This window comes from Hippichthys cyanospilos, chromosome 8 (genome assembly GCF_059441005.1).
Source record: "Hippichthys cyanospilos isolate Australia breed blue-spotted pipefish chromosome 8, RoL_Hcya_1.0, whole genome shotgun sequence".
NCBI classification, from domain to species: domain Eukaryota; kingdom Metazoa; phylum Chordata; class Actinopteri; order Syngnathiformes; family Syngnathidae; genus Hippichthys; species Hippichthys cyanospilos.
In genome coordinates this window covers 23,440,235-23,456,712 of record NC_142376.1, presented here as the reverse complement: position 1 = coordinate 23,456,712, position 16,478 = coordinate 23,440,235, and the positions used below count along the sequence as shown (strand labels likewise).

At 39.6% G+C, this 16,478-nt stretch overlaps 1 protein-coding gene across 5 annotated transcripts in view; it reads right to left on the bottom strand.

The window, feature by feature from the left end:
* ddx51 (DEAD (Asp-Glu-Ala-Asp) box polypeptide 51) overlaps positions 1-15,357 on the bottom strand; it is a 92,023-nt gene extending 76,666 nt beyond the window's left edge. For 4 of the 5 annotated variants that reach the window (XM_088420694.1, XM_088420695.1, XM_088420693.1 and 1 more), the window contains exons 1-4: positions 15,193-15,357; positions 12,576-12,901; positions 12,337-12,497; positions 3,840-3,990 (exon numbers count right to left, since the gene is read on the bottom strand). In XM_088420694.1, the coding sequence (XP_088276820.1) occupies positions 3,840-3,990; positions 12,337-12,497; positions 12,576-12,901; positions 15,193-15,215 (661 nt within the window). In that variant the 5' untranslated portion in view covers positions 15,216-15,357. The remainder of the gene's footprint in view (positions 1-3,839; positions 3,991-12,336; positions 12,498-12,575; positions 12,902-15,192) is intronic. The other variant, XM_088420696.1, reaches the window with a different exon arrangement.
* Between the last annotated feature and the right edge of the window lie 1,121 nt (positions 15,358-16,478).

The following is a 16,478-nucleotide window of genomic DNA, read 5'->3' as shown; positions in this document are numbered from 1 at the left end:
CATTAGGATAATAAACTATAATAATAAATATTATGAGTCAATTTCCTTTTAAATTCATTTTACTAAATATTTTTTTATAGTAAAATTATTCACCATATTCTGTTCTTTTCGTGTCATATTATATGCATTTGGTTATGCTCCTTCTAGTGTTGTAGTTTAAAGTTGGGAGTTTTTACCCCATTTCGAATTCAGTTAACTTGTGTTGCCAGGCTGTATGTAATCTGTCTGCTTCCAGAAGCACTAGGGCATTCGCTTCAACAGTTGCAGGCTTCTGTGCAAGCACAGATGGATATGTGAGCGGCTCGAATGCTTAGAAGACCGCTGCAATAGCCAATCGAGCCATACGATTGCCTCACGTTGAACGTGACGTGAGTGGATGCTCACTGCAGGAAGGCAGTGCAATGCTCAACAACCAAGCTACGTGGTGTTGGCTTTGATTGATTGCATGAGAGGCGTAGCGTAGCTATTGCCTAACCTGTCCCGACTTCTGCTGGGAATGTCTTTTGTCTGCAAAGAATCAATTTGGTGTTTAGAGCTACACTGGATTTGCAAACTTCAATTGTTTAACCAAGGCAGCAAGAAGACACCAAAGCACGGCTAGACTCACGCACTACAGTACTTTTAAAAACTTATGGGGAAACTGCATGGATATACAGTATTGTACATCTCAGTTCAAAGGTAAAGAGAGTTCCCCAAAGCGCTAGGGTGCTTTTTAAAAAACTTTTAGCAACACCCGAGTAGTTACACTGTACATCTCAGTGCCAAGAGAAGTAGAGAGCATTAAGAGATCAAGGAAAAAAAAATAAAAAATAAAAAATCGGGAGCTATTTAGATTGTGACCGCCGTTTGTTTTGGTGATTTGGCATATGTAGGACGTCGAAACCTACAAAAAAGTCAGCCATATGCTCAGATGTACAGAAAAAGAGATATGAATTTTTAAATGTGCAATTTAGGCCCGTTTTTTGGACGTTTGCAGGTCCCGAACTGCTCCTTCTTTCTCCTCAACGCTTGACCCGATCGACTTCAAATTTGCTGTGGTGCATTATCAGACTTAGCGACACAACTGGGCAAATTTTGAAGAACCGCTGACATATATGATGGGGCGGGCCTTTAAAATGTGTTCAATTTTTTTCTTTGCCAAGAGTGACAAAAACAATAATAACTCAATTGTAAAATTTTCAAAAAATCTAAAACTTCGCAGATATATGACTCATGCCTTTAATACCTATGAATAAAATTTTTTTGAAATCGCTAAGCGCTACCTAAAGGTTAATAAAAATGTAATTAATTTTACACTTTCATGTACTGTGCTATATATGTTTGAATAACCTAACTGAAAATTGTTTATAATATCATTAATTAAGACATGGAACATTAAGGTTCTCATATTTCAAGATTTTTGTAAAAAGGGCCTGCACACCACCTCAGTCAGACGTCTCGCCAAATCGAAAAAAGTGGCTGTAATTGGCTCCAAAATGGCTTTATGAGTGGAAAAAATCCTCTCAGTCCCAGCACGTTTAACCTAGAGCAACGACAATTTTTAAGCATATGTAGGACCTCAAGCCCTACAAAAAAGTCAGCGCGAGCCGTATACTCAGATGTACACGCAGATCTAAACGCTTGCCCCAATCAACAAATTTGCTATGGTGTATTATCAGACTAAGAGGCACAATTGATCAAAATTTGGTGAAGATCTGCCGACAAATGTGATGGGGGCGGGGCTTCCAAATGTGTTAAATGTTTACTTCACTACATCTGACAAAACCCTTGCTAACTCAGCTAACTCAGGCATCAAAAAATCTGAAACTTTAAAGACACGTGAAGGCTCCTGCCCTTAAAACATGTGTTTAATAATTTTTTGCATTGCTTATAGGGCCACCTACTGACAAAACCAAAATGTCAGTCAGATGTCTCGCAAAACAAACAAAGTTGCTGTATTTGGACCCAGATGGACGTATCTTTTCAAAATTGTATATATTTGATGGGTGTCCAATGCAGAACACACCGACTAACGTAATTTCCATTGTAGTGTGAGCGCCACTTAGTGGCAGCCAAAAATATAGCATTTTTTTTCATGGAAGTCCAATGCAAAACACACCTACAAGCCTATTTGCTGCTGTCGTGTGAGCGCCACCTAGTGACAACAAAAATTATAGCAATTCCTTAACGTTTTTATGTACTTGTCTGAGCCCACTGAAATGATATCACTTAAATGTTGTCTGACAAGCCATTAGACACACCTATTGCCCTCAACCAACTCGTATGATGTTTCGAAAATGGGCATGGCCTATATGGCAGCGCAAAGTCACACAACTGTAACAATAAAAGCTGATGTAACTCAACCCACATAATCCCACCTTCTCTAAATTTCAAATCTGTTAGGAGTCCTGTACTGAAGTCATCTACAAACGCATGTTTCATCGTAGTGCTAACACCACAAAATAATGTCGCACAAAATAATATAACATAATTTTTGCATTTCCTATGTACTTCACAGAGACTGTTGATCAAATGTAGTAAAAAAATGGCCATTTTCTATGACATTGACTTCTATTGTTCACTCACCCCAATGTGCTTATAACGTGCCAAACAAGTTCATACTCCTACTTTTCCAATTGTTTTCCTCATCATAAGGGCTATGTGAGACATGCTTAGTCTGGTCTCTCACCTAGGACCTGTGTGCTCTGACATATGCGGGAGAGACTCAGTGTTGAGCCGCTGCTCCTCCGCGTTGAGAGGATTCAGTTGTGGTGGCTCGGACATCTGGTTAGGATGCCCCCTAGATGCCTCCCTCGGAAGGTGTTCCAGACATGTCCCACTGGGAGGAGGCCCAGGGGTCGACCTAGGACACGCTGAAGAGACCATGTCTCTCGACTGGCCTAGAAGCACCAGGGTGTCCTCCCAGAGGAGCTAGATGAAGTGGCCGGGGAGAGGCAAGTCTGGGCTTCCCTGCTCAAGCTGCTGCCCCCGTGACCTGACCCCGGACAAAGTGTCTGTCTGTCTTGCAAAGCAGACTGAAGCTGTGTGAGTTTTCACACATCAATTGATAGAAGCAAAAATCGTTTTTGATTGAATTGAATCATAAATCGATTATAAATTGAATCGGAGGCACCTAAATCAGAATCTAATAGTGACAGTCACCTCTACTTTTTTGACATCAAAATATTAATCATCATCCATTTCCTATTTTATCGAGCAAACTCGATGACTTACGAACATTTTTTTACAACTTCGTCTGCCATGTTTCTTTTGATCTCACAGGTCAAATCTCGTATTTACCCAAGATCTCGTGGTCGTGAGATTGAAGATTCTCGTTATGGGGGGATAAAAAAAAAAAAAAAAAAATCCTCAAAGTGCTATTTTTAGACCGAAACAACATCAACTCTGCAAATATTTTAGTATCAGCGACAAGTCAAATAATATGCAATTCTGTAACAACGGGCCAGAAAGTAAAAAGCCCAAAACAAAATACTTCAGAAGATCGAAAAAAGGATCAAAACAAATACGGTGACACTAAACAACTAATACTCAAACTAAAAAAAACAGACTTTTCTAGTTATATCAATTTATATCTAAGTTATATCCATGGTTGCAATAGTTTATTCTATTATTTCACTATGACATTTGGTTTTGGTTTTGTAAATGCATTTTGAACTTTGGACTTACTTTGTCTTTTATAGTGCGCAATTTTGAGGACTCCAAATATTTGTTGGGACCCAAAGCTTGTTAGCTTGTGAGTCCCGAGGATCCAACAGTTTCCATAAAGATAAAATGAGCAATAGCGTAACGAAAAAAAATGATGCACCTGGACAATCAAAATAAAGCTTGAATTCCATTACCTGGAAAGAAGTGGTGAATTCCATGATTGTGTAGCTTCTTCAGCAGCAACACACTAAGTCCTCTGATGTCAGAGCATGGAACCAGTGAATTTTTAATGTCTCGGGGGATGACACAAGGTTGTGCTAACCATTGAGGCAGGACTCTGTGAACCTGTGAATCGATAACACATGGCTGTAACATAGTGAAAAGTGCACATTAGGTCTTTCACGCTGAATCTTTTAAAAACGGATTACCCTTTTGATTATGAAAGGATTTGAAATTGCACACGTAGTCTTCTTAACGATTCGTTTATTCCGCCATTATTCAACTCCCACTCATCAGACTCCAGTCTCGTAAGTCCTCGCGACAACACACAACATGTATGATAATAACAATCTCCCCTTTCTTTAAAACAAAAGAATAAAATAACTGAGCAACAACATTGAACATCACAAATAACAGGGCAACAAGTTTGAACATCATTAATAACACCCACAAACAATTCGCTTCAATGTGCGCATACACCCTCCTCTAAGGCTTTCAAAAGCATGAGGGTTGAAGGGCCTTTAGTTAAACAATCAGCTAGTTGTAGCTTTGCATTTGACCAACGTAGCTCTTTGATTTTATTAGTTTGTAGAAGCTCTTTAATACTGCTGATTTCTAACCTGAGTCTCTTTTCTGTGACTTGTTTTATGGATTTAAGAGCATCAAACAGGGAATGATTGTCTGTGACACAGATGAGAGGAAGAGGTTTGAGGTCAGGGTTTCAAGTAGTAATCTCAGAATAGAGTGTAGCCAAGAACAGTGCATTGTCAATCCCATCTGACATGGCAAGTGTTTCTCCTGCCAGTGTGCTCCTTACCCCACGCCTGACTTTTTTTAGACTGCCAAAACAGTGGGGAGAATCTACCATTTTTTCCAATGAGAGAATTTAATGTACCTCCCTGCGTGCCTCCGTCTGGAAGATTACCCAGCGAGGCATCACTGAATACAGCCAAAGTCAACTCATCATTGATGCCTAAATACTGAAACTTAAGTGTGACCTTCTCTGATTTAAATTTGCGGATTATTTTGTTGATTTTAATGATGGACTGAACAGCAGCATTTTTAATTTTTGATGCCAGGCTGCATACATCAAACATAACATCAGGTCTTGTTTGTTTTGCTACCCACAAAATTTGTCCTATTTTTGACCTCAGCTGGTCTCTCTCCAATTCGTTCAGTGAAGCATCATTTTGTATAGCTTGTGCATTCAGTATAGGAAGTGGTTGTAGGTTGTCAATGTAGGTGTGTTGATGCAACTGCACTACACCGTCAACCGTTAAAATGTCCATGCCCACATATGAAAAACTCTCATGTTCTTCTCGACCCACATGAAATACAGATTTTAGTACAGGGATGACAGTGGAAATGAAGTGCTCTGACCCTGCCCAAAAACAATCATCCACATGACACGCCAGTAGTCCTGTCACCTTAGACTGCTCATTCTGCCAATAGAACACTGCAGGGTCAACTTTTTTACATTTTACCCCCAGTCTTTGGCATGAGGTGTTTTACTTAGTTTACTTTGTTGTACCAATAGAGAGGGGCGTCCGCAAGTCCATACACACATTTCTTTAGCTTCCATACAACACCATACACACCAGCTTCTGGTGGTGGACGGATATAGATGTCTCTCAAGAGTTCCATTCCCTGCAAAAAGGCAGATTTAATATCCATAGAATGAATTGTCCATTTGTTTTGACATATCACAGCTAAGAGCAGCCTGAGTGACTGACGCACATGTGGAAGAATCTTTTTTGCAATTCATGAATATTGACTTCCTCAAAACCTCTTGCCACAAGGCGAGCTTTGGGAACAATTCCCTTGGAAGTTTCTTTCAGTGTACCAACCCATCTAGTAGAAACACATCTTTGTCCTTTGTCACCTATTTCTTCAAAAACAGTTTTTCTCCAGTTTTCAGTCTCTTGCTGTTTAGCAACATCCATCAAAAGAGATGTCTCTTGCAATGAGTACATCAGCATCTGCATTTTCACACTCTTTTTGAAGATTTTCAACTAGTGCCATATTCACCGCTCCTTTTTGTCCCTCACTTCCATTCGGTTCAAGATATTGTAAATTGTACCAGTTTTTGTACGGCCCCTTGGCTTTTCCTGCTCTGCCTAATATTCAAGCAGTATGTTGGGTATCATAATTTTTGTTGGTAAATGTGACTACCTGCCCTGCTCTCAATTTGACATCAGTAGTAGCAACAGCACCAGTTACATCACTTTTGGTGACTGTCTCATCAGTTTGTTTGTCAGTTTCTTGTTCTTCTTCTCCATTAACACTATGTTCATCATCTAAACTCTCTGACACCTGATCTTGAACTTTGCTTTCATTTTCTTTGCACTTTTCGGGAAGACAGGGCAGAGGAGGCTGACTTTCATTTTGTGCATTTATTTTATTCAGCCTCGATTGGTATTCTCTGACAAGCATTCCACCATGTCTGATGAACATTACTGCTCCGTCTTGACCAATGACTACAGCAGGACCTTTCCAATCTGAACTATCAGCTCGTTTGTAATACACTCTGTCTCCTGTTTCATAATTTTTATCTGTACATCTGAGCTGCTTGTGAAGTGCTCTTTTTATTCTTTCTGAGCATTCCACCTCTGCAAAAGCTTTTCTAGCAGCATCTAATGCTACTAGATATTCTCCTACTCGAGTACCCATATTGATGCTCCCTAGACCAGGTAGTTTATCAACCAGAACAGAGGGAAGGCTTGGATTTTGTCCAAACACAAGCTGATGTGGACTATATCCATGCACATTGATCAGAGTTTTTTGCCATAAGTGCCCAGGCTAAAGAAGTTTCCCAACCACACACATTTTCTTCTTTTACCTTTAAAAGGATCTCAGTCAAAGACATGTTATGTCTTTCTAGTAGTCCATTGTTCCAGGGACATGGGTTAGGGTTAGGGTCAGAGTATCCCGCTGTGGTCTTTGTCTCAATGTTGAATTTTTCTGCCTCAAATCTCCTCATTGTTGAACTCGCCACCACTGTCCATAAAAATCAGTTTGGGAGCACCATGTTTACTTATCCATGAGTGAATGAAAGAGTTGACGATCTCCGAAGGTTTCTTGGTCCTTCCAGCGCTGAATCGTGTAAAGTGGTCGATGATACGGAGGTACCAAACACCAGGCTCCAGCTCGTGTAGATCCATTGTCACTGTCTCATTGTATTCTGACGCCAAGGATAATCCAACAGCAGGCTTGGGCTTTGTCCTGCGATGTTTCTGACAAATTTCACAATATCGTGAATGAGCTCCTTCAGAATGGCTAGACAATCTTTGTCTGTATTTCCAGAACTTTGAATAAGTCTCTGTAGCTGGTCTACAGAGGCGTGACCAAATTGCTTATGAAGCTTCAGAAGACATCTCTGTTGTAACTACAAGGACTTCACCTTTATTGCAGCTTTCATTCGTATTTTTATCGCTGATATCCACATAATAGTGTCCTGAGCTAGTGAATTCAAGAGGCACCTGCTGATTAAACGTGACAACTTTGTCTTTCTCCATATCTAGGACTGTTCCTGCTTTCTTTGAAGACATTTTGCTCAACAGTAAAGGAATATCAGCTGGAACAACTTCGGTTTCAATGTGGCATTTTGTTTGGCCAATTTTGGCAGGTATTTTTACTTTTTTATTAGAGCACACCACGTGTCCATTTCCAAATCTAAAACGCCTGCAACTTGGAGATTCTGTTTGCAACAGCTTGCTGATTTGACTTTGGTTCAGTTCAGTGATGTAGCTGTCCAGCCACTTCTCACCACACACAGTACGTGTGCAAGCAGTGTCAATAATGGCTGAACCCAATGATTCAGTTAGGAATACTTCAGAGTCCTTCATAACTTTAGTGAACAGTGTGATGTTACACTCATCCACACTGTTGTCTTCTGTTAACTTGACTTCATTTCTACGATGAGGACAATCTTTTACCCAGTGGTACGTGCTTTGACATACTGGTCTAGTGGATTTGTGCCTTGTTGTGGCTGTCACTGTCCGCTCTGCAGCAGTCGCTGTCCGCTCTGCATTGGAATATGGCTTCTTCTAAATTTATCAGTCGTTTCCAGGCTTTTTATCGGTGAAAAAAAATGCATCTTTAACTTCACTGTCGTTGCCCGCTCCGGGGATTTTTCCTCCAAAAATCCACTTCAACTCTGATTTCATCGACACAAAAGTCAATTCCGTGCACGCTGTAAGTGCAAGCTGTCTACTCTTCTCTTCCAGACACGACGTATCGAGGAGTTTAAATGCTAACACAGCATCAGGCAAAGTCATATTGTACTTTTTCATGCGGTTGTATCTTTGCTCGAAGTCGATTATATAGTCAGACTTGGAAACTGCACTGTCTTTAGATATCGAATCAAAATAAGAGTATGCTTCATACGTGCAGTCTTTCTCTTCTCGTAAGAACACTGTGTCCAATGTAGTCAGCAATGTCTCCATACCGTCATCTTTATTCAGGTCTTCTGCGGATATTTCTAACGAAATTTCTCTGGCTCTTCCTTCGAGTCCGAGAGCGCTTGCTTGTTTTTCGTCGAATTTGGGTGGTACTTTATAACTGGAAACCATCCTCTGCTACCATTGAAAGGATTTTAAATTGCACACGTAGTCTTCTTAATGATTCGTTTATTCCGCCATTACTCGACTCCCACTCATCAGACTCCACAGTCTCGTAAGTCCTCGTGACAACACACAACATGTATGATAATAACAGATTATCCCATCAAATAATCAAGTAATTCCTCTGTCATTTGTTTTGCTGTTTTTGTTTTTAAAGACCTTTGCTTTTAATAACCAACTTAAGTTGAATGGATATAACAACTATTAATTTCTATACCTATAGATTCGTCAGTTAACTGTGAGCAATCGAGAATAGCATTTGCGTGCTAGTGATTACCATTAAGGGTCAACAAGCACTAAATACCATTCAGTGCACGAGGGGCACGAGGACTCAGAATAGTCCGGGAAAAATGTCCCAGTTTAAATTCGGCTTCAAAAATATTAGGTCACTCGCTTCAAAAGCCCTTCTTGTAAATGATCTTATTACAGATCAAAATCTTAACGTGCTTGGTCTCTGCGAAACCTGGCTAAAACCAAATGAATTCTTACCATTAAATGAGGCCTCACCCGCAAACCTTGTGGGCTCACATGTTGCCTGTCCTTGTAAAAAAAAGGAGGGGCGTGTCGCCCTAATTTCAGAATCTGATTTTAGGCTTAGCACGAGCACGAGTCACACTTTCAAGACATTTGGGGCTCTCGTTATGCGATCGAGCTCCTCACCACCATTCTATGTGGTAGTTATTTACTGTCCTCCTGGCCCATACTCTGAATTCTTAGATGAATTCCCTGAACTTATGGCTGACTTAATAACTCACACAGATAATATATTAATTATGGGTGACTTCAATATTCATATGAACTCCCCATTAGAGCCACTTACTGTAGCTTTTCAAGCAATAATCGATGCATTTGGTTTTACACAAATAATAAAAGCAGCAACACACCGGAATGGTAATATCTTAGACTTAGTGCTAACCCATGGCCGAACTGCCTCAAACGTCATAATTCTGCCGCATACTAACGTTATGTCTGATCATTATCTTATAACATTTGAAGTCCTAGCTCAGTGTGGTCTTGTTGTCCACAACCAAGGCTTTAAGAGCCGTGATATTAATTTTTCAACCACTGCTGCACTTTCTGAATTACTGCCTTCCGCAACAGCTGCCTTTCCGTCTTTCACTGGCTCAGTCGATAAGCTCGCGAATGATTTTAATTCGGTTCTTTTAAATTCCCTAAACTCTATTGCGCCGCTGAAACTTAAAACTCGCCCAAAGCGGCACACTCCGTGGTTTACGGAGGAAACGCGTACGTGTAAATTGTTAAGTAGACAACTTGAGCGTAAATGGCGAACAACTAAACTCGAGGTTTTCCGTCAGGCCTGGTGCGATAGCTTGCTGAAATATAAAGAGGCTCTTAGGTTAGCAAAAACCAATTACTTTTCCAAAATGATTAGACTTAATAAAAACAACCCAAAGTATTTATTTGAGACGGTAGTGCAGCTAACACAGCAGCAGCAGGTTAATCATAATTCCCTCCATTCAGCACACGATTTCATGCAGTTCTTTACTCAGCGGATTCAGCTAATAAGGGAAGAAATAAAAAAGGCAGCGCCGCTCACCACCTCGACTGTGATTGTTGATGCTAGTTCGGACAATCAGGTTCATGAAAGTCTGGCTACCCTGTCCCAGTTTGATTTAGTATCCCTGGAGTGTCTTACACAACTGGTTAATGCAGCAAAGCTGACGTCCTGCATGCTCGACCCGCTTCCAGGCAAATTAGTCAAAAGATTTATTCCCGGTCTTAGGGTAATCTGTCTTGAATATTAACAACCTGTCACTCTCCTCTGGCATTGTACCTGAAGCTTTTAAGACGGCCGTCATTCAACCATTACTTAAGAAACCTCACCTAGATCCTGAAGATCTCGCTAACTATAGGCCAGTGTCACACCTTCCGTTTATCGCCAAAATTCTTGAGAAAGTTGTAACACAACAGCTTAGCAATTTTATGATAGACAACAATAGATTTGAACTCCTTCAGTCAGGTTTTAGGGCCAACCACTCAACTGAGACAGCCCTAGTAAAAGTGACGAATGATCTTCTCTTAGCCTTGGATTCCAACATCTCATCAATATCATTACTGCTTGATCTTAGTGCCGCATTTGACACAATTGATCATCATATTCTTATAGAACGTCTTAGATCATGTGTTGGTATCTCGGGATCAGCACTGAATACCACGCTGAACCTAGAAAACTGTATTATTTCCCAAAGTAGTTCTGCAAAAAATCTCGGCGTGATATTTGACTCAACTCTCTCCTTTCGAACACATTAATAACATGACAAGAACGGCGTTTTTCCACCTCCACAATATAGCTAAAATTCACCCTATTCTTTCTCTTAGCGATGCAGAAACATTAATTCATGCATTTGTTATGTCGCGCCTAGACTATTGCAACATTTTGTTTTCTGGACTTCCCATGTCCTACATTAAAAGCCTGCAGTGTGTACAGAATGCAGCAGCGAGACTATTGACAAGGACGAGAAAGTTTGATCATATTACTCCGATTCTAGCTGACCTGCATTGGCTTCCAATACATGTGAGATGTGATTTTAAGGTGCTGTTAATTACTTATAAAATTTTACACGGTTTAGCTCCTTCCTATCTCGTCGACTTAGTATCACCTTATGTTCCGTCCCGACAACTTCGATCACAAAATGCCGGTTTGCTATCGACCCCACGGGCTAAAAAAAAGTCTGCGGGATCAAGGGCATTTTCTATTCGCGCGCCAGTACTATGGAATGCCCTACCTATGGAAGTTCGCGCAGCCACCTCAGTAGAAATCTTTAAGTCCCGACTAAAAACACATCTATACTCAAAAGCATTTAGTTAATTTAGCCTGTCTGCAGCCTTCTTCTCTTTTTTCTTTTTTCCTGCCCCCCTCTTCCGGCTGGGAGAGGGGGCTAGCTAGATGGTGAGGGTTGACTTGACCGCCTCCATTGGGTCCTGCGCTGGTCGACCATCACGGGTTAGGAGTTTGGCAGTCTGCGGTCGACCTGGCTGGAATGTGGGATGGTTCCTGCCCAATGGCTTTGCCTGCTGTCAAGACATCACTGCACTATATAGCACAATATGTTTTCTGTAATTTATATTGTTTCTGTGTCTGGTACATGCAGCATCCACTTCAACCTGTGGGCCTGGAAGGGGGCTCCTCCCACCTGTGGTCCCTTCTGGAGGTTTCTGATTTTCCCCAAATTGGGGTTTTTGAGTTTTTCCTTCCCCTTCTGGGAGCTTTGACAGGGGATGCAGTTGTGTACCTTATACTGAAAAGATGTCTCTGTACGACCTCTTTTCATTCTGTGAAGCCCTTTGAGACTTCGGTGATTTAGGGCAATATAAATAAAATTTGATTGATTGAATTTGATTGAATTAAAATGTGTATACCTGGAAACGAGCCCCTATAGATTGTTTACAGTAGTAGGTTATATTATCAGACAACACAGTTCTAGTGTTTTTAAGTGAACAAATAGCATCAGTCATTCAGCCATTAGATGGTTCAACAAGAAATGGAGTATGTCAATACAGTCTTCACATATGTGCCCCTCCCCACACAAAGTGCTGCTGTGATATGACTGTTCCACTTCACAATTATTAAATATTACTTGATTTTTGAGAAAGACATTTTGCAGGCTATGCATGCATGCATGATGGAAACCCCTTCACAGCTGGTGTATGACAATGGATTCTTCAAATGGTATTATTTCATTAGCATTACAGAAATGTAAGATCTTGCTTATCTTACATTCAAAAAAGTTATTGTGAATATACACTCATGGACAGCAAAGACAGTGAAGTGACCATACTTCAGTTTTTACTACAAGAGTTTGGGGGGAGCATGAATGATCCACTCTACCTTATGTACTGTCTTGTTTCCAAATCCTCCCAGGACTGTGAAACCAGATGGAAAGAATGACATGCTTGATATTTCCTTCGGGTTGATATCTTCTGTTGTTTCAACCACTCGATCTCCACCAGTGATATTAGTCTCTGAATGTCTAACAACACACCCTGAATCTGAATAAAGCATCACATGAAGTATGTTAGTCACTTCCTATTAAAAATACAGTGGACTTAAGAAAAGCAAGCACCCACCTGAATGGTCATTCTTTTGCTTCTCATTATCAACTTTCCATCTGTTCTGTTCATCCTCAACAGGCTCTGGATGAACATTGTCAAAAACATTCATGAGGAGAGCCTTTTTTGATTTCTTTTCACATCCTTGGCTTTTTTGGATGCAGTCATTTTCAGCCTTTCTTTTTTTTTTAACGGCAAGATTACCTGCATGTGTTTCAGAAAACATTATTCTGTCCTTTGTCATATCTTGCTTGTGTTTCTCTTTTGCCTTCTGATGCAGTTTAACAAGTAACCCCAAGGACTGGGACTCATTTGAAAAACTTTTATCATTAGTTCCAAGATACCTACAAGAGTTGTACAAAACCATTGTCAATACATTGGATGCTTGGAAAAATCCAAGTAGCTCACAAAATATTTCACTTTTTAATTAAATGTAAAAAAAAAAAGGTATAGGAGCTTACAAATAAACAAGGCAAGATAAAATGACATTTCTGATTGGTTTTCTTGCGTCTTTATATCCCAAATAGATAAGCTAAAAAAAATAAATAAATAAACCGGGAAAAAACAAACACTTTCTTCCAGGACAGGTACATTGCAAAACCCTGCAGCTGGAACATGGTGATCGTTAACCATTTCTTTTTGGAACACAAGACATCTTCCACAGAGCCATCTAACAAGGTATCATGAGATGTTTATCTTATTTCGTGTTTATACCATTTTTGTACAAACTAATGACACACATGGTGTGTTGTTTGAATTGAGTGTTGCAACTCGCGACCCACTCCGATAACAGTGGCTTATACAGTAGAAAAGTCAAGTCAATCTTGATTCTAACAAGCGCTACATAGTACAGTATTAAGTACTTTAGTATTATTTCAACAGTGTCTGATGGACAGTCTCATGTACAGTATTTTAACCAAGCTTTGATCTTTACATTAAAAAGACATACGCTCGTTCCGAGCAATATTGCAATTGGTTCCCTTTAACCTTCCTTCCTTCCTTTATCTGAAAAGGAGAATTCTGAAAAGGAGAATACCATATTACTCAGTATTGGGAGTCATGCTGGTGTGTATGATGGTAGTGTAATATATTACACACAAAAAATAGTAATATTGTACTCGTTACGAACGAGAGTAATGCAGTGCATTTTTAGTCTGAAGGAGGTGGGTTTTTTTTCTTTTCCCAAATTTGCCAAAAAACACCTTGAGATCGGAGAAGAGATTCACAGGCAAAATGTTAACTTGCTTTTGTCAGTATGTACTATAGCAGAGTGGATGGAGTAGGCAGCAGACAACAGGTTGAATTTGGGCAATACGTACACAAGATGGATATACGCTCATTACTTTCAGTTTGTCAGAAATCTAGACAAGAAGATTATATAACTTAGGTGCACTTTGGACGTGTCATCTAGCATTACGATAGCAAAATAATTTATTTAAATGATTTTTTTTATTTTAAATTTTAAAAATATATTATTTAAATGATATATTGACAGCTGAATGTGGTTCCCCCAGGATAGGTGTGGTGTTAGCTAAAGATTTTATTTATTTTTTTAATGATGATGTAAATATGTGACAAAATGACAATGAAATGTGGCATTTTCAGGAGTCACTAATTTTGAAATGCCAAATCAGATTTTGATGGGATCCAGTTTGGGGGACCCTGGGGTTGTGTAGAGTCTTCCAGGACAAGTTTGATATTATGATGGCAAAAGAAAATAAAATCAGGTCCAAAGACAGTCAAGTATTGATGTTTCAGGGGACTTCTTTTTTTCTTTAATTTTAAGACCAGATGTGAGGAGACAGCATTTCCGGGAGACCTGTAGTTAGTCAGGCTTCTCCAGGATTCGTCTAATGTGATACCACTGGGATACTTTGCAATAATAATAAAAAAAATATAAATAAACGTCTACTTGAATTTATTTGCAATATGCTCATTTGAAACTACTTAATTTATTTTGTACTAATATTTAACTTAATGTTGACTTTTTTTTCCTAAATCGATATATTGCGTTACAACAGACACATTCGTGGATGTCATTTTTAACGCGACCTTTTCACGCCCATGTAGGCAAAGCGGACATCTTTTACTTTGAAAGTGACGAGCGCCTCTCGTTGACTGCCCTTTGCCGTAATGTCTAGTATGTAACATGTGAATTGCGACTAGCTCATTTGACTTCGCGAGTAACACGGCTTGACCGCAGCGTCTACACGTGCGTGATTTTTTAATTCTTCCGCGTGACGGGTTCAAGTCTCTCTAGTGACACTTATTTTTTCGATGCTTAAACTTTCTTGCAGACGATCGGGAGATGAAAGGGAGACGCTTTGTTTCGAGAATTTGTTGATGAACAAGATAGATAAGAAGTTTAACAATTTCAACGTGGCTTGTGACGAATCTGAACTCAGGCAAAAAAAAAACAAAAAACATGTCAACAATCAACCCACTAAAACATCCAAACACAAATCTCAGCGATCGGCCCATATCTAATATCAGGAGCTGGTTAATTTGGGACCCAGTTGAACTGTAACACCGCGACGAAGAGAGTTGCTCCAGTTAAAATGACTAGGTGTGAATGAGTTAAATGGGAGTGAGCATCTAATACTGTATTAATCAAAGAACAAAACGTTGTTCTTACCTGTTGACACGAAATAAGGACATTCTCCTACTTTATTTCACTTTTATGATATTGATGATGGCGCTGATGCTACTGATTTTGCTTGAGGGTTGCGCTGCTGCCGCTGCTTCTTCTTCTGCTTCTTCTTCTACTTCTGCTACTTCTTCTTCTTCTTCTGCTTCTTCTTCTACTTCTTCTTCTTCTTCTTCTGAATGACTTTTTTTTAAATACGCTAATCAACATTAAACGTAAAAAATATCATTCCAAAGTTTTGGAACTGCGACGGCGAATGCTTAATCGCCTCTGAACTTGCTTAACCTAGTTTTAGGCACTCTCAGGAGAGAACGGCTAGGGGAATACGGGTGCAGCAGCTCAGCTAAATAAGGTGGGGCAAGGCCAGTCAAGGCTGTAAAAGCAAATGAGTATTTTAAAACGAACCCTAAAATGGACAGGCAGCCATTGGAGTGAAGCTAAAATCAGTTAAATATGTTCATATTTACTTATGCCATTTAAAAGGGGTTTCATTAATTATTTTAAAATGGCATTCATTAAATAAATGTTTCATTAGTTAATTAAATGTTTCATTGATTAAATAATCAGATGTTTTATTTAAACATTTATTTACGAATAATACTTTTAATTAATTAATGAAACTTTTATTTAATTAATGGGGCTCTGACTAAATTCAGGGGTCTTGCTGCGGCCCTGGACTAAGCCAGTGAGCTCATTCGTGCCTTGTGCTTTCATGACGCAAGGCAGCTCGGAACTCCCAAGATTTCATATGAACAGCACAACATGACGATGTCCAACAACTTTTAAGCATATGTGTGGACCAGTAATGTGCTTTTGGGTACTTATCCTGTCATTTATGAAGGGATGGCTGAGGTGAAACGCGTCGTCCAGGACTAATACAGGAGATCGATGCATCTATGATTGGCATGTTTGTAGGAGCCAATTCACAGCATTTGGAATTACTATTGGTTATGATCCTGAAAAGAGAGTTAATTTAAATTTCATTTGTTGTAATGGCCTAGAGCTAGAAAGTTATTTGTTTGGTGGTTGTTTTGGCTCACTGCCCAATGGACATTTATGTTACTGCCCTTATAATACTGGTCCTTTAAGTGCCTGGGGGTTGCGTGACAGGTGTTGAGATTGATTGCAGATTAGAGAACACGGTTTCTTTACAGTAATGTTTGCCTTTTATTTGAAGTATTTATATTTGAAAAGCCTTGGAATTACTATGGCAATAAATTTATTGTTTTATTGAATCAAAGATAGACCTGTGGAATGTTTTATTTTATAAATTG